Source organism: Heliangelus exortis, chromosome 17 (genome assembly GCF_036169615.1).
Source record: "Heliangelus exortis chromosome 17, bHelExo1.hap1, whole genome shotgun sequence".
NCBI classification, from domain to species: domain Eukaryota; kingdom Metazoa; phylum Chordata; class Aves; order Apodiformes; family Trochilidae; genus Heliangelus; species Heliangelus exortis.
The window spans coordinates 958839-982360 of NC_092438.1; the positions used below are offsets into that span (position 1 = coordinate 958839).

Consider the following 23522-nt stretch of genomic DNA (forward strand, 5'->3'; position numbering starts at 1 on the left):
AGGATAAACATTATCCTTTATCCCAATACATGCTTAACAGCTGCAGATAACTAGGAAACAGAAAGCCTTTGCCCAGTTACATTCTGTGCCAAAAGAAGAAGAAAAAAAAAATATCCAGCATGAGGCTAAGCATGCTGGCTGAAGAGCTTTTTGAGCACCAAATAAATATTATTGTCAATAACTATCAGTATGGGAGTGAAAATGCAAAATTACTCTTCTGAACACACTTTTCACCCTTAAAAATTAAGGCAAAGAAGCTTGGGAATGTTCCACCCTCCATTAAAAAAAAAAAACCACACACAAAAAAAAAATCCAAGCTCAGAGGGACTTTTGTGTTGTTTTGGGAAGAAGCATTTTGCAGAGTGCAAACTCTAACCTTCACCCTTCCCAAATCTAAGCCTGTTGTTTACATCCTTAAATTAACTGTGCAAATCTGCTGCTGAAGAAAATTTTAATTAAGCATGCTGAATTGAATAGCAGGTTCAGGCTACTTAACTCTCTTTAGAGGCGTGAATTTACTATTAAAAGTAATTGACCCCTGTAAGGAAACAGCTGAGTGCCTGACATAATGACAAAGTTGTTCCAAGGAAGACACAGGCTGTTGACATTGTGCAGTGCTGAGCAGGACCTACAGGGATGCAAGATGCTTTCTGAAACCCTCCAGGGGCCCTGGCACTGGCAGGTAGATTGATGGGCTCCTGCTATATCAACAATGAGTAGAAGAGTGTTCACTCACCGTTAGCAACGCCTGCAAATAAGCAAAGTTCCACTATAGAAAAACAACAAAACCACTAACCCTTGGAACATGGCCTTAATTCAATCCACACACCTGTTCCTCTTCTTCCTTCTTCTGCTCTTATCTGAACCCCTCTGCTGCAGGCCTGCAGAAACAGCAGATCTTGGCCTGCTTTCCCTGCTGATTTGATCAGCTACACCAGCAAAAGATAATTCCACCCTCACAACCTTTTATTCCTGCTATTACTCAGGAGAAATCCACAATTCCTTCTGACAGAAGGCCTCTGGAGAGGTGAAGGATGATGATATAAAGGCCAGGGCTCCATGGTGATGCCAGGCTGAGGGTCCCCAAGCACCCCTCTGTCAATAAACACTCCTGAAAACACCAGAGACCCACACAGTCCCTGCCCAGCACCCATGGGCTCTGGAGGCTCCCCAGGGAATACCCTGACATGGTGAGGATGGCAGAAACACCCAGGAGAAGCAAAGGGAGGAGGCAGTGGCCATGCAGTACAAATGACTGCAGGTGCCACAGATTGCTGACACCTCAGGAGTCTGCTGGACACCCCAACACCCGACAGACACTGCAGGAGAGCAGACACAGGTGCCTGCAGTCCCTGCCTGCTGCTCCATCCCACCTGAACCAAAGGCAGAGAGCCCAAGAACCCGTGAAACACATTCTTGGTGTATTTTCACACCTCTGTGCATTGTCTCCTGCAAGAAAAATTCCCCTAAATCAAAGTTCTTTCAGTTAATGCTGTGAAGGCCACCACATACCCTCTCATTCTTTCACAAGGCCAAACGGTTTTATATGCCAGAGAGTTGCTGTACAATAAAACTTTACTACATTTTTTCAAGAAGTAAGGTAAGCCTAAAGCACTTCTGAAGATTTGTATTTTACTGTATCCAAAAGCGTTTTAAAGAGTTTTTAAACTGTAGGGTCCTAGACCGTGCCCTCTGCTACAACTCCTGGGCAAGCAGAGTGCCCACGGAGGGGCACGGCACAGCACAGCGGGGCAGGGAATGGCACTGCCAGAGGTGTGAGGGCTGCAGCAGGGAGGAAACACGACTGAGTTACCGTCCCGTACTCCTGCAACTCATTCCCCAAACCAGCCCAAGCTCCGAAGTGTGTGGGTGACAGGGAAGCCCACCTCAGCAGCCACCTGCTCCTCCATGCACGCTCACTGCTCCCGGCTCTGCAGACAACTGTCGCGACTTTCTTACCGGCAGCACGACAGAGGTATGAAACAGCAGAACGGGCCCTCCCACCAGGGAAAAGCAGCAGACCTGTTGGTTGGTGTTGGCACCCTCAGTAGTGACCATCGTGGCAGTGCCTCGACTGCAGGCACCTGCCCCGGGACAACCGGGGACCTCGGGGTGCCCAGCAGGGCCACGGGCACACGAGGCCGCGGTCACCTGCGTGCAACTGGGGCTCTGCTGCTGCTGCAGGATGATGCCGGGAAGACGGAGCAGCTCTGCAGGGCCCCCGGCATGCACCCAGCCAGGCGGGAGAACTTCCACAGTGCCGGGGTGCTCGGGCCGGTGACGAGGCCCCACCGACGGCCGGAGCAGCCGGGCAGCCCGGGGCACCGGCGTCACACGGGGGACACCGGCTCGTAGAGCCAGCGCAGGCCTCTCTCTCCCGCCGGCCTCCGGAGCTCTGCACGGAGCAAGACCCCGAGCGCAGCGGCCAGGCGAGGAGGGACGCTGGAGGGCCGGTCCCCCGCTGTCCCCGGGCAGCCCGGTTCGGCCCTCCCGCCCGGCAGGGACGCGCTGGGCCGTGCCCGCCTCCCCCCGCCTGGGCTCCGGCAGGCCCGGCCGCCCGCTCACCTTGAAGTCGCGGCTGTGCTGCGGGGTGTACTCCAGCGTCCAGAGCGCCCGCACCAGCTGCGCCAGCTGCTCCGTCACCTCCCCGGGCGCGGGCGGGGGTCCGTCGGCGGGGCCGGGGGCGGAGGGGGGCGGCCCTCCGCGGAACTGCTCCAGCGCCAGGAACTCGGCGAACAGCTCGGTGTTGCTGAGGCACTGCAGGATGGCGTTCATGAAGCAGGTGTTGCCGTGGTTGCGCAGCCCCGCCACGCCGGGCACGGCCTCGGGGCCGCCGGCGGGCCGCGGCGGGGGCTCGGGGCTGCGCGGCGGGCCCGGCGGGAAGCAGCTGCCCAGGCCGCCGGCCGCCTGCGGCGGGGGCAGGCGCGGGGCGTGCGGGCCGCGGGGCTCGGGCTCGCTGCTGTAGTGCGAGAGGGTGGAGAGGGTCTTCAGCACGCGGCTCATGAACCCGCCGAGGGACCGCCCGGAGGGGGACGAGGCCGGGGAGGCGGCGGCGGCCGGGGCCGAGCCTGCGCCGCCGCCCGCTGCGCGCCCGCGGAAGAGCCGCTTGCTGAAGGAGCGCTTCTCCTTGGCGCTGCCGGCCGGCCCGGGGCCGCTCACCCGCGACATGGCGGCGCGGCGCAGCGCGCATCCCCGCCCGGCCGCTCAGCCCGCCCGGCCGCTCAGCCCGCCGACCGCCGCATGCCGCCCCCCGCCCGCCGGGGCTCAGCCGCCTCACGGCGCCGCCATGCAGCGGGCGGGGCGGGGCGGGGCAGGGCGCGCCCACACGTGACCGCGCCGCCGCCGCACCGCCGCCATCTTTGTTGCGGGCAGGGCGGGCGGGGGCTGCGGGATCCCCGCCCTGGCCCCAGCCCCGGTCCCTCCCCGGCCCCGCGGGGACAAGCGGGCTGGCACCGCGCCACCCGCGGGACGCTGCCCGGGGGTACCCGCCCGGCCCCGGCGCTCCCGAGCTCCTGGCGACAGCTCCGAGGACAGCCGGGGGGCGGCGCTGCGCGGCCGCGGAGCGGGGCGGGGCGGGGCGGGCCCGGGAAGGTGGCGGAGCGGGGCGGGCCCGGGCGGGGCGGCCGCGGGGGTAGGTGCCGGGGCGGGAGCCACCCGCGCCATCGGCAGTAGCGCCGGGGCTGGGAGCAGAGCATGGCCCCGCCGGGCCCGGAGGGCGGCCGAGGTGAGGCGGGGCGGGGGTCTCTCTGGGGGAAAAGGGTGTTTGAAAACCCCGGCTGGGCGGGGGATGCCGCAGTCGGTAGCGGCGGGCGGGGCTGGGGCAGCAAGCGGGGCAGCACCGGCGGCCCGGGCCCCCTCCTCTGTCCCCACGGCTGAGGCGTCCGCTCCGTCTGTCCGCAGGTGCCGCCGGAGCCATGGCCCCCGGGAAGAAGATTACGGCCCGGATCAAGAGGACGCTGCCGGTGAAGGGCCCGCAGGCCCCGACGCTGAGCGAGCTGATGCGGTGGTACTGCCTCAACACCAACACCCACGGCTGCCGCCGCATCGTCGTGTCCCGCGGCCGCCTGCGCAGGCTCATCTGGATCCTGCTGACCCTCAGCGCCGTCGGGCTGATCCTCTGGCAGTGCGCGGAGCTCCTCATGAACTACTACAGCGCCTCGGTCTCCGTCACCGTCCAGTTCCAGAAGCTGCCCTTCCCCGCCGTCACCATCTGCAACATCAACCCCTACAAGTAAGGCGCGGGGTGCAGGGGAGGAGAGGGGTCCCCAGCCCCGGGGATCCCCGCGGGTTCATCGTCCCCTCACCAGCCCCACACCAAGCCCCTTCCCGGGCTTCCCCAGCTGCTCTGCCGTGCCGCTCAGCAGCCTTTTTCAGCACTGGGTTTTCCCTATGCAGCACTCTTGGTGACATATCCACCTCTGATGCTCTTCAGACACACGTGTCAGACATACTTACCCTCCTCCACTTGCTGCCTGCTGAGCTCGGGTTAATTTCACTTTCTGCACCAGACAGCCCCTGGTCGGCTCTGTGGTTCTCTCAAAATTCCCTTTTTCCCAGGACCAAAGTTGTGGGGTTACAAACAATGCCATCTGAAGAATGGAAAGGGAACATCTGTCACTTGTCTCTTGCCTCTCTCTTTCCTTATAGGATGCTTTGACATCATCAATCCACAATACTTTTCCTCCAGCCAAATTACACTTCACACTGATGTCTGTTCCCCTGCCAGCTACCCACCCCAGTTCCTGCAGGCAATCCAACTCTGCTGTGTCTCCTGGCACAGATGCAGAATCTGTATTTCCATGTGCCTTGCCTCCTTGGGCTTGCTGACACAACCCTCAGGGAGCTTGGGAATCTGTGAGTGGTTTCCCTGTGGTGCAGTCAGTCTGCTTTGCTCCTGCTGGCCCATGCTCTGAGATCTCTCCTCAGAGTAGTAAGAGAGATGGATGTGAGTCTGACAGAGAACTCTGTTCTGAGCAGTGGGATTCACCGTGGGGAAGAGGCTGCAGTGAGGTGGTGAGGTGAGGTGGGGTGTCACTTTCTGTCGTCTTGTCCCCAATGCAGGTACAGTTCCATGAAAGACTATTTATCTGAGTTGGACAAAGAGACAAAAAAAGCTTTGGAGACTTTCTATGGATTTTCAGAGGGCAAGTCCAAGGTCCGCCGGTCGGTGGATGAGTGGAACAGCACAGGGAGTGACTTCTTCAAGCAGATCCCTCTGCTGAAGTTTGAAGACTTCTCTAGGACTGTGACTGACTTTCGCAGTGGCCAGAAGAGGAAAATAGAGGGCAGTGTCTTTCACAAGGACTCATCCATCGTGAACTCTGGAGATTCCAATGATATCATTGGATTTCAGTTGGTGAGTGCTACTTCTCCTTGGCTAGCAGGTTCCTTGTGGGGCAGTGAAGAAGGGGTGGTTTGGGTTGGTATCCCTCCAGCCAGTTTTATTTCTTGCTTAGGTGGCTTTATATTGAATATGGCTCGCTCAGCTCTTTTTCCCACTCTGCCATGGCTCCATGGCTGCCCACAGATCCATCTCCAGATCTCTGGAAGAGAAATGCCTTTTGGAGTCTGCTTAAATAGACTTAGTGCCTTCTATGAGCTGTCCTTTGGGCCTGAAACATTTGATTGCATTACTTAGCCCTGAATGAAATGTCTTTGCTGCCCCTTTGTCCCGCTGCTGCCACTCTAACTTCATACCTGGTTATTGCTGTGGAAGAGAAACAGAACCACACAGACCCCGTGGGATACATCATTTCAGTCTTCTGAAACACTTTCTCCCCTTTGTAATTATCAGTGCGATGCAAACAACAGCAGTGAGTGTGCACTTTACACCTTCAGTTCTGGTGTTAATGCTATCCAAGAATGGTACAAGCTGCATTACATGAACATCATGGCACAAATTCCCTTGGAGACTAAAGAGAAATTGAGTTACTCTGCTGACGACCTTATACTGACTTGTTTCTTTGATGGCCTATCTTGTGACAAAAGGTGAGTGCACAGCAAGTACCTCCCAGCTTCACAGCTTATTTCCAGGCACCCAGTTCATAGGTATTGAGTGTTTGGTATTTGCTGAATTCCAGCAGGAAACATTTCTATTTTTAGATGAAAGAAAATATTCACATCTTCATGAACCTTAATTGTGCTCTTTAATTTGCCACAGTGTTTTGCTGCCCACATGTCAGATAACCTCATGTCTTTTGGCACAATCACCCTACCTGCTTAGAGTTGTGTCAGTGTGATTCTTGTGTCCTGGTAGCAGAAGACTCTTCCCCTCACCCTGGGGACAGCGGGAGTGTTCCTGTGCAGCCCTGGGGATGAGGCTGCACGTGCAGATAGGTTGAGCAGTTTCTCAGTGCTGGGCACAAAGCTGCTCTGTGAGTCTCCTTACTGAAGGAATTTTGCTTGTGCCTCTGATTGTGTGAATGCCTCACATCTCAGAATGAAGGTGTTTGCTTGAGCAGGAGGGGATGTTCCCAGAGAGGACATGAACGTGCTTGAATCACAAGGGTGTGTCCTCAGCTCCCCTGCATGACAGTGGCTGTGACACCTCTTCTGAAAAATGAAGATTCATGTTCCTTTAGACACCTGGCTGTCAAGTGTCAGAGGACTATCCCCACAACTTTACACAGTTCTGTAAATCTGCTTCCCTTGCCCCTTCTGCCCCCATTCCTGCATAAAAACTTCCTAAACTTTTACTCTCCAGATGCTATTAAACCTGATCAAATTTCCATGCAGGTTCAGGATATTAAGAAAAATATCCTTTTTGCAAGCACACTTTGCAAGCAAAATCAATTGCTTGCCAGGAAAAAAAAAAAAAAAAAAAAAGACTTATCCAGCCTTGTTGTGTCCTTGCCAAAACAAGCCCAAGTCTGCTGATGCTCTCCCACAGACAGATGAAACCACAGAGGTCAACATAACAATATTGGGTTTCTTTCAGGCACTTCACCCGTTTCCATCACCCCCTCCATGGCAATTGCTACACCTTCAACAGCGGGGAGAACGGGACCGTCCTGAGCACCTCGACCGGAGGCAGCGAGTACGGTGAGGGGCAGGGCTGCAGAGGAGCCCTCAGATAAGAAGTGGTTCAGTGAACTGGATCCTGCTGGAGAGTGATTGATGTGTTGGCTCTAGATGTGCAAGCTGATTGGGGAAGTGCTTGTTTGAACTAGTGCAAACTATTGCCAGAGAATACAAAGATAATATCATTGCATCACTAATGTTTTCCATCTGAAATCACAGCTTCCCAGTTATATAACTATGCAGAGTCAGTTTCAGCCACGCTCCACTGGGACACTATTTGTTTGCTGCATTTGGGGCCGTGGAGGGACGTCACTTGCTGCAAGTGTCTCAGTCCAGCACTGCAGAGGCTTTGCATGGCTGTTGTTACAGTTCTGCTTGAGGCCAGATAACATTAAACAAACTGTGCTACCCTCTCTGACCAGCAAAAACGGCTCTGGCTTCTGGTGTAACTCTGCTCCTGCCTTGTCTCTGCTCCTCAGGATTGCAGGTTGTTCTGTATATAGACGAAGCAGACTACAACCCATTCCTGGTGACATCAACAGGAGCCAAGATCATTGTCCATGACCAGAATGAATATCCCTTCATCGAAGACATCGGCACGGAAATAGAGACGGCAGCCGCCACCTCCATAGGGATGCACTTTGTGAGTGACAGCTCTCCTTTCCAGGTGCACAGCACCATTTCCTTGAAATAGCTGTAAATGTGAACTAGTACGATGTTTGAAGGTAGCCAGCAGCTGGAAGGCAGCTCATACCTCACACGTGAGCAGCTCAAGTGCCTGTGGTAGCACTTTTCTCAACAGAGTTTTCCGTTGCGCAGAGGCTGTTGGAAAATCAGGTCCTTATAAACCAAACAGCTACTGGGATTTTGTTTGCTCTCCCTTTTCTCTAAACCCTTGGCTTTCCAGGGGATTTTTTTTCTTTCTGTTTTCACAGCAAAATCCACAACTGCAGAAATGTGTTATCAAGTGTCCCCTTTTGCTTCAGCAATAAGCAGATAGGTTTGTATCCCATGCAGATTCCAGGGGTAGAAGAGAACAAGCTCACGCTGTGGGTAACCCATGGCAGGGTCAGGTCTGCAGAGGTAACTGCAGCACAACCCACTTAGCTGTTCCATGGGTGTAAATCTTGTTTTTTCTGTGTTTCTTGCTATCCCAGCTGTAAAGAAAACCTCCTGGGCAGCAAGTGTGCCTTTGCCAGCTTCTTGAAGCATCTGGTCGCTGCTGTCAGCAAGGGCAGGGAGGGCTGCATCTCCAAATTTCTCCAATTAGAGTAGTGCAGACAAGGCATTTGAGCCAGAGGGCTTCTTTCTGCAGTAGAGCAGTGAAAGCAGTGCCATCAGGCAGGCCAGACTTTCCCCTTTCATCTGGATGGGCTGTTAAGGGAGCATTTTAATTCTGCCTTGTGTTCATTGATGGTTGGGTCAAAACATCAGCCATCAGGCTTATCTGTGCCCTGCCCCAGCTGGGTGTGCCAGATCTAGATAGTGCCTGCATTAGAAAAGACATTAAAAAACAGGGTTTTAAAATGTGCAGATAGTTAACTGTCTGGGAAACTGTGGCAGCAACAGCTTGGTCTAACCAGTGGGGATAAGCACTAACTGCAGAAAGTCAATAGAAGGTATCAGAACCCGGGCTGCATGCAGGAGGCAAAGTCTCACACCATTATTTCCTTTAAAGCTGTTACACCATACAGGAGAAAATCACTGCAGCCTCAGTATTTAATGTAATATTTTCCTGGCAGTAGATTTGGACTGTTATATATAGTATAAAACTCAGGACTGAACGTATTTTGGTGGCACTGTTTAAAAGGTTTGGCACAAGGAAATGATCTGATTACCTCCTAACGTAAACGCTGAAACAGAAGCTGGACACAATGTCTGGACTCAAAACAAAAGCTTCTGATCACTGTACTGCCAGCAAAAGACTCCAGAGTGGCTGCTGAGAGGAAGTGGCAACTGTCTGGACAGGTCTGCACCCCCAGGGTGCTGGTGGTCCTTGTACTGACATCCAAATCCCTTGAGGAGGACATGTGTGCCATACTCAGCACTGCTTGCTGCACACCCAAGCGTGGCAGTTCCTGCTTTCCCAATGTAATGGTGGTGTCCAGGTTATGGCTCATGTATTTCTGCTGTGTACTGACACCCCCCCCCCCCCCCAAAAATATTCCAAGATGTTTGGAATGCAAACAAGGTATTGCTTGGTAGGAGTTTCAGTGCTTTAGTTAAATATTTAGTTTGGAAATTATTTCACTACCTGAATGAACAAGTAAGCTTTTGTAGGAGTATAAGCCATGACAAAAAAAATTCTATGGAAAGGATCCACAAAGATACAGCAGCAGATTGAGGCAGGTGTCCTGGTATTAGATTGTCTGCAGAAGTTAAAAGGATATTAAAAGCTGGTTTAATTTAGTTTTCAGAAGTCATCCATCTCTGATATTGGAATCACATACTTGTGTTCCCTCCAAAGAGAGAGTCCAGCATCTCCCAAAGAGCTGACTTGCACTATAGATCCCTGCAGCCTTGTGGTGCTGCAGACAAAAATGGCAACACTATCAGGTCTGACCTGGTAATCTGGAGATCTGCAGGCAGTGCCTTAAAGGTCAGCAGGCATTTATCAGGTTCCCACTAAAATGATCTTTTGTTGGATCAGCCCCTAATTTTAAACTCTGGAGAGAAAGGTGGGTGAATGGATTGTTAAAGGAGTGACATTTCTTGTGGTTTCAGGCCTCTTTCTTTGTTACAAAGTGGATAATTGCTGCAGCATGAGAGCAGGAGTTGAGGGCTGAGTGGGGCAGGGCACTCTGCAGGAAGCAGGTGGTGGAGCCTGAGTCAGGTCTGGTGAACTGGAGGGCTCCCAGCAGAGATTACAGGCAGAGAACTTGGCATTTCAGAGCCCTTTTCTCTGGACAGCAATTACAGAACAGGAAAAGGTATTACCACTCATTGGAGAGGAAGGGTCAAAGCAGCACCTGGAAAAAGTCCTGAAGGAGATATAAACATTTAATCTAGAGTGATTTTAGAGAGGTGCTGTTGAGCACTACCATGGCTTGAAGTGCTTTTTTTACCCACAAAACAGGAGCAGCCAGTGTAACAGCTGAGGGAGGTGTGGGTCCTCACAGAAACCAAACCAACCAACAGCCCCCTTCCCTCAGAACACAAACACAGCCAGGATGCATAGCCTCCAGGACTTTGCAAGGAGAGAAGACATACATATGAATTGCTCTGCCTTGAAAAATCCTTACTGTTACCACTGTGACATCTCTGCATTGCTGCAGAGGTTTTCAAAGACAGCAAATAGTCCAACCAAAGCAGTGTTTTGGGAAAGGGATCCTACAAACAAACAAACAAAAAAAAGCCAAACAAACCCACCTTGTTCTGACAAGTGGTTGACAAATAATTCAAGATGAACATTCTGCTTGAACCTGCCCCATCACTTAGAGTTTTAGAATCCTTATGAATTGCCACTGCATCTTTTTGTTCCTCTATGAACTCCAAAAAACAAGACTTGTTCTTTTCTGATTCTCAGACTCGGTCTCGGAAGCTGAGCAAACCCTACAGTGACTGTACAGAGACTGGTGCTGACATCCCTGTAGAAAATCTCTATAACAAGAGCTACTCACTCCAGGTAAATATATTTGATTTTATCAGTTGCTTGAAAACCACCCTCCTAAAAAGCTTTACAATATTCTGTCGTTTGGGATCTGAGATTGTGAACAGTCCAGGTGTAGCGTCTCTGCTTTTCCTCACTGATGTAAAATACCACAGCACTTCTTAAAATCCGAGTTTTATTCCTAAGTGGCTGGTGTTTGAAGTTCCCTTAGGCACCCTGTTAGATAAAGAGAGAACATGAGCTCATTAGGCAACTTCCAAGCAATGCCAGACTGGAAAATATTGGCCAAGTAAATGTTGCAGCTTAGTAACCCTTGAAGCCAGAAATTGTGACCTTTAGGACTCCAAGAATAACAGATACCATCTAATCAGCATCCAGATAGCAGGATGTTTGTTTACAGAGTAAGTTTCCACTAATTTTGTATGGTTTCTGTAATTGGGTCCTCTTGGAGAGTGTCAGCTGTTCCGGCACACTCCTCTGGAAGACTCATAATTAGCTGCTGCCTACTGCAAAGCCTGTGTCTAGGTTGGGTTTTTATTTTATGGGGTATTATACCTGAAACCTGCTGTGATGTATTGCCAGGAAGTTCACACAGACATTAGCTCAGGTTTTTAGTAACAGAACTTGACTGAAAGTCAAGGCTCAGAAGGGCTGGGGCTGGGACCAAAAGGCTTGACGACTGGGATTTCAAAAAGGGAAGTTTAGTTCCTGCTTGTTCCAACTAATTAAGTCTTTTAGCACAAAACACTGACTCTACTGCCCTATTAATCCTGACAGCTTCAGGTCTCCAAGCATGTACTGGGACAATTTGGTCAAAGCTGTGAACGCTTTCACTAGTGAGTCACTTCCCACACCTAGTTGTTGATTCATGGACCACGTGCCACAGCAGGCTGAAAACCTTCTCCTTGGCTGTGGGAAGAGCAATGGCAACACTGAAGCTGTCAATGGCTTTAGGAGAAGTGGGGGAACTCACAGAATCCCCCCTCAGAGATGATTTTTTTTTTTTCCTTGCACTAGAGCCTAAACCCTCCACAGCACTTTCTGCCCATGTTTGTGTTCACTGCAACAGAACCTGGAGGCAGTGGGTTCCTGTCCTCTTGCTGCTGCCATCCCTGGGGTGTTTTCAGTGCACACCAGCTGCAGCAGAGCAGCACCCTCTGCTTAGTAGACTCCAGCTCTTGTTCTGTCTCCCCCAGATCTGCCTGCACTCCTGCTTTCAGAAGGCCATGGTGAACTCCTGTGGCTGTGCCCAGTACGCCCAGCCCTTACCTGCTGGGGCAGAGTACTGCAACTACAAGAAGAATCCCAACTGGAGTAAGTGTTCAGACACCTCCTGCATTACCCCAGCCATGCAGCACGCTGGGGAGAGGCAAATCTGCCTCAGCCCACTTACCACAGAGCCAAAATCCACCCCTCCTTTAGCTTGACTTGTCTCTGACAGTTGTCCTAATTGCTTGTCATTTGCATACACCACAGAAGTGTGAGCAGAGGACTTGACAAGCTGAGGCAATTGCTCACAATTGTAGCAAGTGACAGCTTCTCATGGTGTTTTGCAATATTTCTAGGGTAAATCTTTTAATACCCACACCATGTAGGAGATGGCCACAAAGGCCACCTGCACCCCAGTACAAGTAGCTGCTTTTTTTTGGGTGCTGCTTTTTTTTCTCTCTGGCTTCTCATCCCTACATCCCTCTCCCTTTTTGCAGTGTACTGCTACTACAGACTGCATGAGAAGTTTGTGAAAGAGCAGCTGGGCTGCCAGCAAATCTGCAAAGATGCCTGCAGGTAAGTCCTGCCCACAGGCAGAGGTAAAACACTGTGTGTGGGGGAGATGGAGCTCACAACTGACTGCCTGCCTCTCTCTCCAGCTTCAAGGAGTGGGCACTCACCACCAGCATTGCCCAGTGGCCCTCCACTGCATCTGAGGTGAGTTTCTGACTGCTCCAGCATGACAGCAGCACAGCACAACCACCTGCTGAATAAACCCAGGGGTCAGCTCAGGAGGAGGTGGCCCTGGGGTATTTGTTGGCACTTCAGTGCAGCTCCTCCCAGAGTCTGTAGTGTCCAGGTCACAGCTTCCCTCCAGGGGTTCACCATTAAACTAAAATCTGGCTTGTGGGCTGCAAAATCCCCCAGGGACAGCTGGTCCATGATACACATTGAGTTCTGGCACCCACACTGGTCTGAGGAACTGTGGAATACAAGCTCCCTTTCCAGGGAGTTTCTACACAAAAACACAGAGCTCTAACAGTATTTTCTGTCTTTTTCCCAGGACTGGATGCTTCGAGTTCTCTCCTGGGACAAAGGGCAGAAACTCAACAAGAAGCTGAACAAGTAAGTTTCCATGTCTGTGTTTCTTGCTTGCACCTCAAGCTCAGATATAATCTCAGCAACCCTAATGATGGCAATTGGGGAAAAAGCTCCCTTAGAGTGGCCCAGCCCTACTGGTCCAACTGGTTATTTGCATAGTTTTTCAGTTTGTTTCATGTTATTGTTTTACTAAACCCTCAGCCTGCCTTCTCTTTCTCCTCTCAGGACAGACCTTGCAAACCTCATGGTGTTCTACAAAGACCTGAACGAGAGATTCATTTCAGAGAATCCTGCCAACACTGTAAGTGAGCACAGTGGTTCCCAGCTCTTCCTCACAGCCAGACTGGGGGTTTCCTCCTGGCCAGGGCACCAGGCCCATCCAGACAGGGCTGGGAACCCACCCATAGATGCTGCACCCTGGGACACCTGGTCCTGCCCTTTGAAAAGTGAACCCAGATGAAAGGGCTGCAGTCTGTCCAGGCCCCAGCCCTGCACCCAGGTCACCCGGGGGCTGCCAGCAGTGAGAGGACAGTGTGGGCAGCGGGGACAGGGCCACCACATCTGGCAGCACTGACAGCAAACCCTGGGTGCCCCAGCTTGGCACAGCTCCCTGCAGGCTGCAGCGGTGCCACGGACACACATCCAGTGCCTGCAGCAGCAGATAACCCTCTGCTTTCTCTTCTTTTCCAGCTTGTCATTCTTCTTTCCAACTTCGGAGGCCAGCTGGGCCTGTGGATGAGCTGCTCAGTTGTCTGTGTCATCGAGATCGTCGAGGTCTTCTTCATCGATTCCCTTTCCATCGTGATGCGGCGCCAGTGGCAAAAGGCAAAGAAATGGTGGAGCGACCGCAAACGGGAGCGGTCGGGGAAGGCACCGCGGGCTGGCGACCCGGAGAGGAGGGGCCACGACAACCCGGTCTGCATCGATGAGGATCTGCCCACTTTCAACACCGCCCTCCGCCTGCCGCTGCCCCAGGACAGCCCCCTGCCCAGGACTCCCCCCCCCAATTACAGCACTTTGCGCCTAGAGACTGCCTTCACCGAGCAGCTGCCCGACACGCTGGAGCCGGGCCAGCACTGACCCTTGCTTGGACACCCACCCGGGTGCCAAAAGAAGAGGTGGGTGCTGGACCACAGCGTCCAGGGTGACAGGCACGTGTCCAAATAAGCACTGAAGGGCTGTGGGGTCAGACCCTTATTCAGGGAATTGAACTTGCAAAGCTTCTCCGAGCAAAGCTCAGACACAAAAGCCAAGGGCTCAGAGGCACTGGGGGCTTCAGGCAGCACCAACTCTCGAGTTAATCATCACAGGATGTGGCCCTGAGCTGGGATGTCTTGTCTGACAGAGGCATACATTAGCAACCAGCTGCACACACCCCATTGTATGTGGGCAGGAGTTACTCCACAGCAGAAGATTGGTGCCACATGGAGTATTAATACTAATTGCTCTCTGCTGTGTGGCTTGACTTGTGGGGAAAACCCAGGAATGCAGCATGGCATTGGCAAGAAGGGACATGACAGAGGTTGGGAAGAGCACAGAAAGGATGAAAGGAAAGCTCTCAAGATGAACATTAATTCCAGAGGTGGCCTGAGGACCTCTTTATTCTAAGACTTGAAGTTAGGATAGCCAGACGTGCCTTGTAGAGCAAGATATTACACAGCTTGAGCAGGAGAACCTAAGTCCCCCCAAAAGAATAATCTGAAAAGGGCACAAAATCTATTTCAGATGGCAGTAATGAGCTGTGTACTCTGCAAGCTTGTTTCATCTCACATGGCTCAAGCTGGCCATTAAAGGTAACCTCAGAGGAGCTCCTCAAACTGTGCCTGGCCTTGGCCACACACAACTTTCCAGAAGCCTCAGAAGGAGCTGACTGCTCCTCTCCGGCTCAGCCCTGGGCAAGGATGCCCTCCTGCAGCTGACCCCCCTCTTGCTGCCTCCCCCAGAGCTGGTGGTGCCCAGGAGGGGAACCCACCATGCACCCAAATGCCTGGGGTCACAGAGACCCCCGGGGCACCCAGCCCAGGGACACCACCCTTCCTGTGCCCCAGCCCTGCACCCCACTCTTACTGCTGTAGCTTTTTTCTTTCTGCTGAGACCATGGCCTGCACCAGGCTGACTGCTGGGTAGAGCCCAAGTGAGTGAGTGAGAGTGTGTGCCAGAAAGCCTCTCTTCTCATTTCTCTGTATAAGCTTATTTTATATAGGACAGTGAGAATCCAGAAAGGTTCTTCAATGTGCAATAAAACGTATTTTAACTGGATTATTTAAATAGCTGATACACTGAAAAAAAATAAAGATATATTTTTGAATAATTGCTTTGTTTAGTGTTGGGTTTTTTTTTAATTGTCAACATGCAAATTACTTCCATGCAGGCATCCCAGAAGGTGATAGGAAGTGCGGGCCCCGGGGCTGCTCAGCTCTGCTGAGCTCTCCACCAGACACTGGAGGAGAGAAACCACAATTTGCTCTGCTTTGAGGCCTCTTCTCTTACACACAAAGTGCTCAGAGCAAACCCCAGCTTGTCCCATCACCTCCCAACACAGCAGCACTCAGCTCACTACAGCAGACCTGCCCCGTTTGCAACGGGGGCAAAACAGTGCCAGAGACAAATGGTGGGGCAGCCCATGCCAGAACCACCCCTGCCTCTGCACTACAGGTGTGAGCTGGCACAACTGCAGCAGTGCTGGGGATAACAGCACCCTCAGAGCCAGATAATGCCACACAAGAAGCTCCTTCCTTGCCAGCTTTTTGCTCCTTTATGAAGGAGCTGGTTTGGCTCAGTAACACCCAGATAAGAACCTTCTTCCAGAGAGCTGTTGGGAGCAGTTGTGACCCCAACTCTTGCACAGCACAGCCTGCTCTAGGAGGGGAGTGAAAACCCCTTCCCCAGGAAAAGCAAGCAGAGCACAGAGTGGAACACAGCACAACCCCCTGCTCCTCATCCATTCCTGTGTGGTACCCAGCAGACCACAGCTCCCCACAAGGACCTCAAGGTTTGCTCCCAGGCTGGGACAGAGCACCCCAGCAGCTTCCTCACTGCTCACACAGGGACACCTCTTTCTCCCAGGCTGCTCCAGCACTTCTCTCAGCAGCCCCTCAGCACCAGGGCTGGCTTGAATCAGCAGCCACTAATCATGGAGAGGGGGAAGGAAGGACACGACCCCCCTGCAGCTGAGTCCCCAGGTGGGGAGGGGGACAGGTGGGGACAGCCCAAGGGGACACAGCTACTGATGTGTGGCCATATCCCCACCTCGGTAGCCATGATCCCCACAGGCAGGAGCTGTGTCACAGGGACACACAGCTGCCACCACCTGCTTCCCAGCTCTTTCTCCAGGATACTTGGGAAGTGACACAGGCATAACCCCAGGGTAAAGCATTAGAGCAAAGCCAGTCCCCGGGGAGGGCTGATGGTGCTGACACCAGTGGTAACTCTACAGACAATTTTGTGTTTTGAAAGGTTTCCCAGAGCAGAACAACACTGTTTTAAAATGGACAAAGTGGTGCTGATCCTGCTGGTGTCTCCAGTGGTCAAACTGTGCACCTGGAAGCTATGGTTCTCATGAGGAAAATCCCATCTGGCTGGGAGCAAGGCTGGGGCAGTGCAGCATACCCTGCCCTGGACGAGTGTCCTGCCCGGTGCTCCTGGCCTCAACACTCACCTTAAACTCCTACAGGTTTTCTCTAGGTGCTCTTTGCGTTTGCTTCTCAGCAGGCAGGCTCAGCACCTTTTCTCCTCGTGTGCATAATCCTCAGGAGGCAGAACGCCACAGAGCAGCTACAGAAAGAGATTACTTCATCCTGAATGAAATCATGAGCTCTGCCAAACTCCTGAGTCATCTTAAATGCAAAAAACTGCCCAGAACAGCACAAGAATCAGGTCTGACACACACTGAACACCATAAACTCAAAGTGTTTGAGAAACTCAGACTGGAGTTTACAGGAACAACAGGCAGTAAAATTTGAGCCTGGGAGCTATCTCATCCTCCACCACTGCTCCAAGGGTCAGGTGGGAACACACTCCCCCCAGGGACAGTATCCATGAGGGGGTCAGACCAGCCCAGGCAGGGCTGGGAACAGACAGACCCCACTCACTGGCACTGCAGGGGAGCAGCTGTGGCACCCAAAAATGCAGCAAAGGCTCTGGCAGCATGGCAGGCACAGTGCTGCCAGGCCCAGGACGGGGCTGGGGAGAGGTGTTGAAACAACCCAGCAGTGGGCAGGTGCTGTTGACTCATGGGGTCAGGCTGCCCAGAGGCCAGGACCAGCCCCTCAGAGCCCAGGAGAACCTCACCTGGCTCTTCCCAGCTCCCAGCAGCAGCTGCTGCCAGCAGGAGAAAGCTGTGGGTGATGAAGGAACTGCTGGGAAGCAGGAGGAGGAGGAAAATCTGACTGCAAAGAGGTTTGCAGGATGACAGGAACCCACCAGTGCTTCTCCAGCAAGTGGTGACCTGCAGAAACAGGGTTTGAAAACACAGAGAGGCTGCTGGCCATGCCCAGGTCTGGTGCTGTCTCACTTCAGACACAATCATCCCACAACAGCCTGCAGGGGCATGGAGCAAATCTGTGTTTTTTAGCAGAACCTTCCCAACCAACCCTAACCCAACGGCTCAGGCGTTTTGCTCCTGGGGCTGTCCTGACCTGCTGGGGCTGTCCTGACCTGCTGCCAGAGGAGCACTGCAAAGGCCAAGGGCTCCCCTGCCCAGGGAGAGGGGAGAGCTGTGCAGAGACAAACCCCAGCTGCAGCAGTGGGATTTGCTGCTTAAGGATTTTTGAGAATCAAAACTGGGCAAAGGCTTTTCCCGTGTGGAAACTGAGGCTCTTCCCCTGGCTCTGCCTGTTTCCCTGCTGGGCAGGAACATCCGGCACAAACGTGACTCAGAGACAGGAGGGCCAGGGGCAGGAAGGATGCGTGGGTCCCTGCCAGGGAATTCCAGCCGGTAATTGGGAGAAAAACGGGAGCATCCAACCTCCCAGCCAAGAGGGATGAAAAACTTGCCAGGATGTGACAATGAACACGAACTCACAGATTTCTTGAAAAACATATCCGAAGCTCAGCCGGGACCCCTCTGGATCCCAGCACCTCTGCCCCCAGCCCCATGGCTGGGGCCGCCGGGGGTGGCAGCCCGGGGGGTGCCCGCGGAGGTTTGGCTGCTCCGGGCTGCTCGGAGCTGTTGCCAGCGGATGCAGGAGGGAGGCACCGATGAGGTTAAAGGCTGCCCGGGCCCCTTCCAGGTTGGGTGACATTGCAGTGGTCTACAAACAGGTTTGGGAGTTAAATGCCTCATTAATGTAAATGGGGCTGGGCCGGGGAAAGGCATCTCCATTACATGCCTATGGAAAAGCCTCTCAGGCTCCGAGCCCCGACTTGTGCCCTGGAAAAGGCGCAGTTCTGGGGTGGCCGGACAGGGCTGGAGATGGCGGCTGATTCGGTTTTACCCTCTCACCTCCCGGACAGGGAGAACCAGCCCCGTAACCACCGGCACCGGGAGGCTTCTCCTCCAGACGCCCCGGACGGGGCGGGGGGCGATGGCAGCTCCGCTGCCGCCCGGTTCTCCAGTCGGGGCGCCCGGGGAGGGCGGACGAAAACAGATTTATCCCGGGAGAGCTGCCGGCAGCCGGAGCATCCCCATCCCGGGTCGTGCCGGAGCACTTTCGAGCACGGCGGTGGCAATGGGTGCCCTCCGCGGCGACAAGCCGTGTCACGGCCCCACGGTAACCCCCACGCTGGCATCTCCCTGCGAACAGGACTGACCGGGAGGAGCGGAGTCCTCACCGGTGCCCCGGCCGGAGCACGGGGTCCGGGCAGACGGCACCAGGGACCAACCCCGGGAAGAGGGAGCCAGGGCTGAGCGTGCCCATGAAGGGAAGGAGAGAAGAAATCCCAGGCCAGGCTGAGCAGTCCTACCCGAGAAACCAAACTTCCCTCCGGTGGATATGAGCCGGTCCGGCCCGGCCCCGCCCCGCCAGCCCCCGCACACCGGGCTCTGATGGGCTGCTCACCTGCGAGGGCTACTGGGCATCAGGAGGCACTTGCCACGTGGCTGCTCCCAAACGAGTGCCCACCTGCAGCTCTGGGCACTGCACACACAGAGTGCTGGGTGCTCTATGGAGCAACAACACAGTCATCCAACCACCTCACTTCCAAACAGCTTTCCCTTCTGGCAGCAAGGGCACCCCAGTCTCTTGAGGCTTTTAATTAAATGTCTTTCTCCATCTGCCCCTCTTCTTCCCAAAAGGAGTCTCTTCTCCCACAGACTTCTCATCCCATTCATCCCACTCGTTCCTCTCCAGCCCCAGCATGCTGGTGATGATGGTGGCAGTGGTGGGAGTGGCTGGCCTGCAGCCACATCTTCCCTTCAGTGAGAGCAGCCTTGGGCTCAGGCCACTGACCCACAGCTGCTACTGCTCCCCAGCACCCCAAGGTATGAACAGGGCATCACACCCACCCAGGGGGCTGCAGACAACAAATTCCTGCGTTTTGTCCTCTCTGGTACCATCACTCATGCTTTGCCACCTTCCTCTGACTCCTGCATACAGCCTGAGCAGGAGGAGACACTTGCCTCTATGACACCAAGTGACACGACCCAGTGTCACCCCCAACCAGGATACTGTCTGCCCACCACAGAGCAAACCTCTGGGGTCACCAACACAAGAGCAGCCCCAGCCAGCATGTGGGGACAGGGTCACCTCTGTCACCCACTCGTGTACTTTGTCCCCATATGTTCCCAGCGGTGGAGGAACGTGTGTGTTCCCTGGATGTGTCCCCCTGCCCAGATGTGATTTCGGCGCCATGGCTGTGGGCAGACTGTGTGAATCACCCTGTTCCACAATGCCCCTTGCTCCGTGTTTCCTCCCTGGGGTTTTAAGACCTTCTCAACCAGGTTTACACAACGAATCCCGAAAGGTACAAGCTGTTCCCCCAGGTAATCACAAGGGGTGATCAGCCTTTGCTCTTGTTCTTGTTAAAAAGTCATCAGCCACAAAATATTTCACATTTCCCCTGGAACATGAGAAAGGACCATAAAGCACCAGCCCACGGGGCTCTTCACGCTGCTCCATCGTGGCCAGCTCCTTGCTGGCACTCCTGGCCTGTGCCAGGGCTGTGGCACCTCCCAGAGCCCCTACAACCACGGCGTCCCAGGAGACCGGAGCCATGGAGGGCTCCTTATCTTCCCCAGTAAATGGAAATGAGAAATGAGCACAACTAATTCCCTGTCACACCAATTAGCTACGGTGCGGGCCTGGGGAAACCCCCCGGTGACACAGTGCTGACCGGCCTGTGCGAGAGCAGCCCAGGGGCCAGCCGAGGCTCATTAACAATGTCATTAATTAACGCTCAGGCTGACCTGTGCCTCCTCTGGGTTCTGCCCCATCCCTCCCGGCCCGGGTGGCACCATGCAGGGTGGCGGTACCGGCAGCCCCGCGGTACCCACGACCCGGTGGTACCGGCGGTCCTGGCACGGACCCAGCTCCTCTCCCAGCCCCACAGCCCTGACCGTGCTGTGCCGGGCACGCTGGAGCCGGCCTGGGGGCGGGGGGGGCACTTCCTTCCCCTCTTCTGCTGCTTGTAAAACAAAACCAGCCTCGGTTTTACTGCCTGATCTTTGTAACGCAAACAGAGGTCAGGTAAAAAGGTTTTATACACAGTGGTTACCGGTGTAGGTTGGCTGGTGAGATGCTCCTTGTCATTTCACTGTGATTTTACTGGTCACAACTGAATTGCTCTGTACTGGTTAGTGACAGTGCCTCTGAACATGCACCCAATGAAACAAGCAATTAAAGTGCAGGACGAGCCTGTTTGCACCCTGCATGGGCAAGGGTGGTGGGGCAGGAGCAGCCACCCTGCTGCCAGAGCTGCAGCACGAGGCAAGGGATGGGTACTGGGGTGAAGGATAGAGATGGGGACCAGTGACGGGGACCAGTGATGGGGACTGGTGATGGGGATGGGCACGCGCCTCCTGGGCAGGATGCTGCCTGCACACCCCAGAGCTGCCCTCCTGGAAGCCAGGCTGCAGAGGTGAGTAATGCTTAGCACATACATCTCCCAGCTCTGGATAAACGGTGATTAATTAGGAGGTGTGGGCACTGGCAGTGCCTGTGTCAGCCATAGGCAGGGCTGGCAACACCGTCCCGGCACCCGGCTGGAGAGGGGACACCCATGGAGGCCAGGCAGGGAATGCAGGACAGCAAACCACAATACTGTCCCCATTTTGGGAGGTTCAAGAGCTTTTCCAAATCCACATGAAATCCCTGAACACCAGGGAGTGACCTTGGCTCTGAGAACTGCCACCACAGCAGTGCCAGGCCAGGACCTCACACCAGGACCAAACCTCCCACTGTGCCAATGGGCACCATTCAGCCAAAAGCAAGGTAGATTCACACAGAACCATCCTTGAACAAATCATGTTTTTTCTCCAGTGACCTGGACTCAGTCCTGCCAACTGGGCTGTAATTTTGGGGTGATTTCCTCCCTACAGAGATATCAGTAGGTGTCTGTGTTGGGCTCTAGCACAAACACCTCCACTGTCTTTACAAACAGGCCTAAAAATGTAGCCAGGAACTTTTTTAGCCTTCTTTGTGTCCACTCCAGTCACCCTTAGAGCATTCTCCCTTTATCAGATTAATTTAGGACTGGCTGGTATTTTCAGACCATGGCAGATGAGAGGGTTGGTGCTGTTTTTGGGGCTGATTTGCCCTGTGTATCTGGTTTCTCAGCTGTATTTAGCTGCTGTCAGCAGTGCATCACACCAGCACAATGCCCCAGCTCCCAACACAATGCCTGGGGACCAGAAGAGCTTTCCACGGTGTTTTTTCAGCTGTATTTTTAGCAGGAGGTTTTTGCTTATGAAATAAACTTTCTCGTGAAGTAAGCAAGGGAGACAACACAAAGTCAAGACAAATTCAAGGTCATTTGGCTTCACAGCTGATGTTTCAAACCACTGAACAAATGTAGCCTGCTCTATTTTCAGCCTTCGAGCTGCCAGTGCCACTAACAGATATTGTTCTCTGGGGAAACAAGTAGTGATAGAGGGGCAATTATTTTGACAGGAGGGAGGTTAGGAACTGGGTAAGTCCTGGTACTCCCTGCTGAACCTGTTGGCTCCAGCTTCACTTGGAAGCAGTGTTTAAACACAATCCCACATTCCGCTTCTGACACGAGGGCAGGAGGTACACTCGTGCAATTTAAAAATAAAAATCCCTTTTGTTCCCAAACAACAAAACACGGGGACATTTGGGAAGGTCTGACCAAGTCCTGATTGAACAAGAACCTGTGATTGCTTCTCCTAGCAAGAGGCAGTCGTTACCTTTTACAATGCTGTGCAGTGATTTATGGTTCTGAGGAGGTTTCTACGCGTTTACTGTTCTCTTGTGAGGAGTTAACGTCTCCCTCAGTCACTCAAGAAGTTCAGGGTTTTACTTCCAAGCAGTGTTTGTGCAGCAGTGCTGGGATCCCATCCCACAGCACCAGCATGCTGGCCCCAGCCTTGGAAAATGTGAAAAATAAATGAGAGGAGGCCTGTGTCTCTCCTGCCCCTTTCCCCCTGAGGGATAATTATGATAACAACTGGAATCAGTGTGTAGGACACATCAGGTTGGGATCAAGTCATAAAGTGCACAAGTGTGTGCTGAGCACAGTGACAATGGCAGCCAACTGGGCTGGCAGCGTGTGGCCAGGGCACCCAGTCCTGGCCCAGCCACCCTCCTGCCACCAACAGAACCAAATAGACAAGTGGTTGTCACTTCATTGAAGCAGAGCTTGTAGCTCCCAGCAAGAGGCTGTCACTGCTCAGCCTCAGCCCCAGGGTGCTGCCTGGGATGAGCTCTGCCCCTTCTATTTAAGCATCAACAGTTTCTGCTGTCAGTGCTTGGAAAGTGAGTGGTGTACAAAACACTGCCAGGACAGCGTGCCCAGCAGTGGGCTTGGGAGTAAACACAGCTGCTCTGGGAGGGCTTTTTTAGGGAAAAAAAAAAAAAAATTATAAGATCCTAGAGTTCTTCTTTAAAAACCAACTGTAGTGTCTTTAAAAAAAAGAAACCGTAAGTTCTTTTGAAAAAAAGATTATAAAACTGTTTCGATCTACTAGTGCATCTCACCTGCAGTCATTTAACAATGTCACAGGCCTGGCCCAGGGGACAGCTGGCCCAAGGGAAGCTGCAGCAGAGAGGGGATGTCCCGATGCTTGGGACGTTTCAGACCATGCTGAAACACACTGTGCATTGCTGCAGGGCCACAAGACCTGGTCCTGCACCTTCCAAGTGACCCAAGTGCTCCTTCCCCCACCCCTGACACTCGAATAGGATTTTTCGTTCGTTTTTGGGGAAAAACCCAAGGACAGGTGCCCATCTCTTAGCAGGGGGATGAAGGCACAGCTCCCTCAGCATCTTGTGAAGTGCTCGGTGGGTTTGCAGGACCCGGAGCAGGGTCGGAGCAGCAGAAGCGGCTGCAGTTCCTGGGAGAAAAGACAAGCAAGGTCTCAAGGCAGCCTGAAGGAGCCCAGGTCGAACTGGGAGCGACTCCAGGAGGGAGGGTTTGGGTGCTCCCTGCTGCAATGAGACGGGGCGGGATGGGGCGGGCCGGGGGC

The 23522-nt window shown here is 53.6% G+C and overlaps 2 protein-coding genes across 3 annotated transcripts in view; one reads left to right on the plus strand and one right to left on the minus strand.

The window, feature by feature from the left end:
- Positions 1-3291, minus strand: part of USP31 (ubiquitin specific peptidase 31) — a 26932-nt gene extending 23641 nt beyond the window's left edge. Inside the window, exon 1 of the mRNA XM_071760905.1 lies at positions 2566-3291. Coding sequence (XP_071617006.1) covers positions 2566-3168 — 603 coding nt within the window. The 5' untranslated portion in view covers positions 3169-3291. The remainder of the gene's footprint in view (positions 1-2565) is intronic.
- SCNN1G (sodium channel epithelial 1 subunit gamma) lies at positions 2670-15251 on the plus strand. Of its 2 annotated transcripts, none has more exons than XM_071760911.1 (13): positions 2670-2782; positions 3901-4231; positions 5062-5356; positions 5795-5988; positions 6938-7041; positions 7500-7663; positions 10547-10645; positions 11827-11944; positions 12337-12415; positions 12499-12556; positions 12903-12964; positions 13166-13241; positions 13631-15251. In XM_071760911.1, exons 2-13 carry the CDS (start codon positions 3915-3917, stop codon positions 14018-14020), a joined length of 1956 nt encoding a protein of 651 aa, XP_071617012.1. In that variant the 5' UTR covers positions 2670-2782; positions 3901-3914; the 3' UTR covers positions 14021-15251. The 2 variants fall into 2 exon arrangements, with proteins under 2 accessions (XP_071617012.1, XP_071617011.1); XM_071760910.1 differs by lacking the exon at positions 2670-2782 and adding an exon at positions 3232-3724.
- Positions 15252-23522: the final 8271 nt, after the last annotated feature.

Excerpts from the sequence above, each read along its gene's own strand:
- SCNN1G (XM_071760910.1), top strand. The coding sequence starts at position 3,694 with ATGGCCCCGCCGGGCCCGGAGGGCGGCCGAG. Across the intron at positions 4,232-5,061 it reads TGCAACATCAACCCCTACAA|GTACAGTTCCATGAAAGACT; the intron begins GTAAGGCGCGGG and ends TCCCCAATGCAG. Across the intron at positions 11,945-12,336 it reads CAAGAAGAATCCCAACTGGA|TGTACTGCTACTACAGACTG; the intron begins GTAAGTGTTCAG and ends CCCTTTTTGCAG.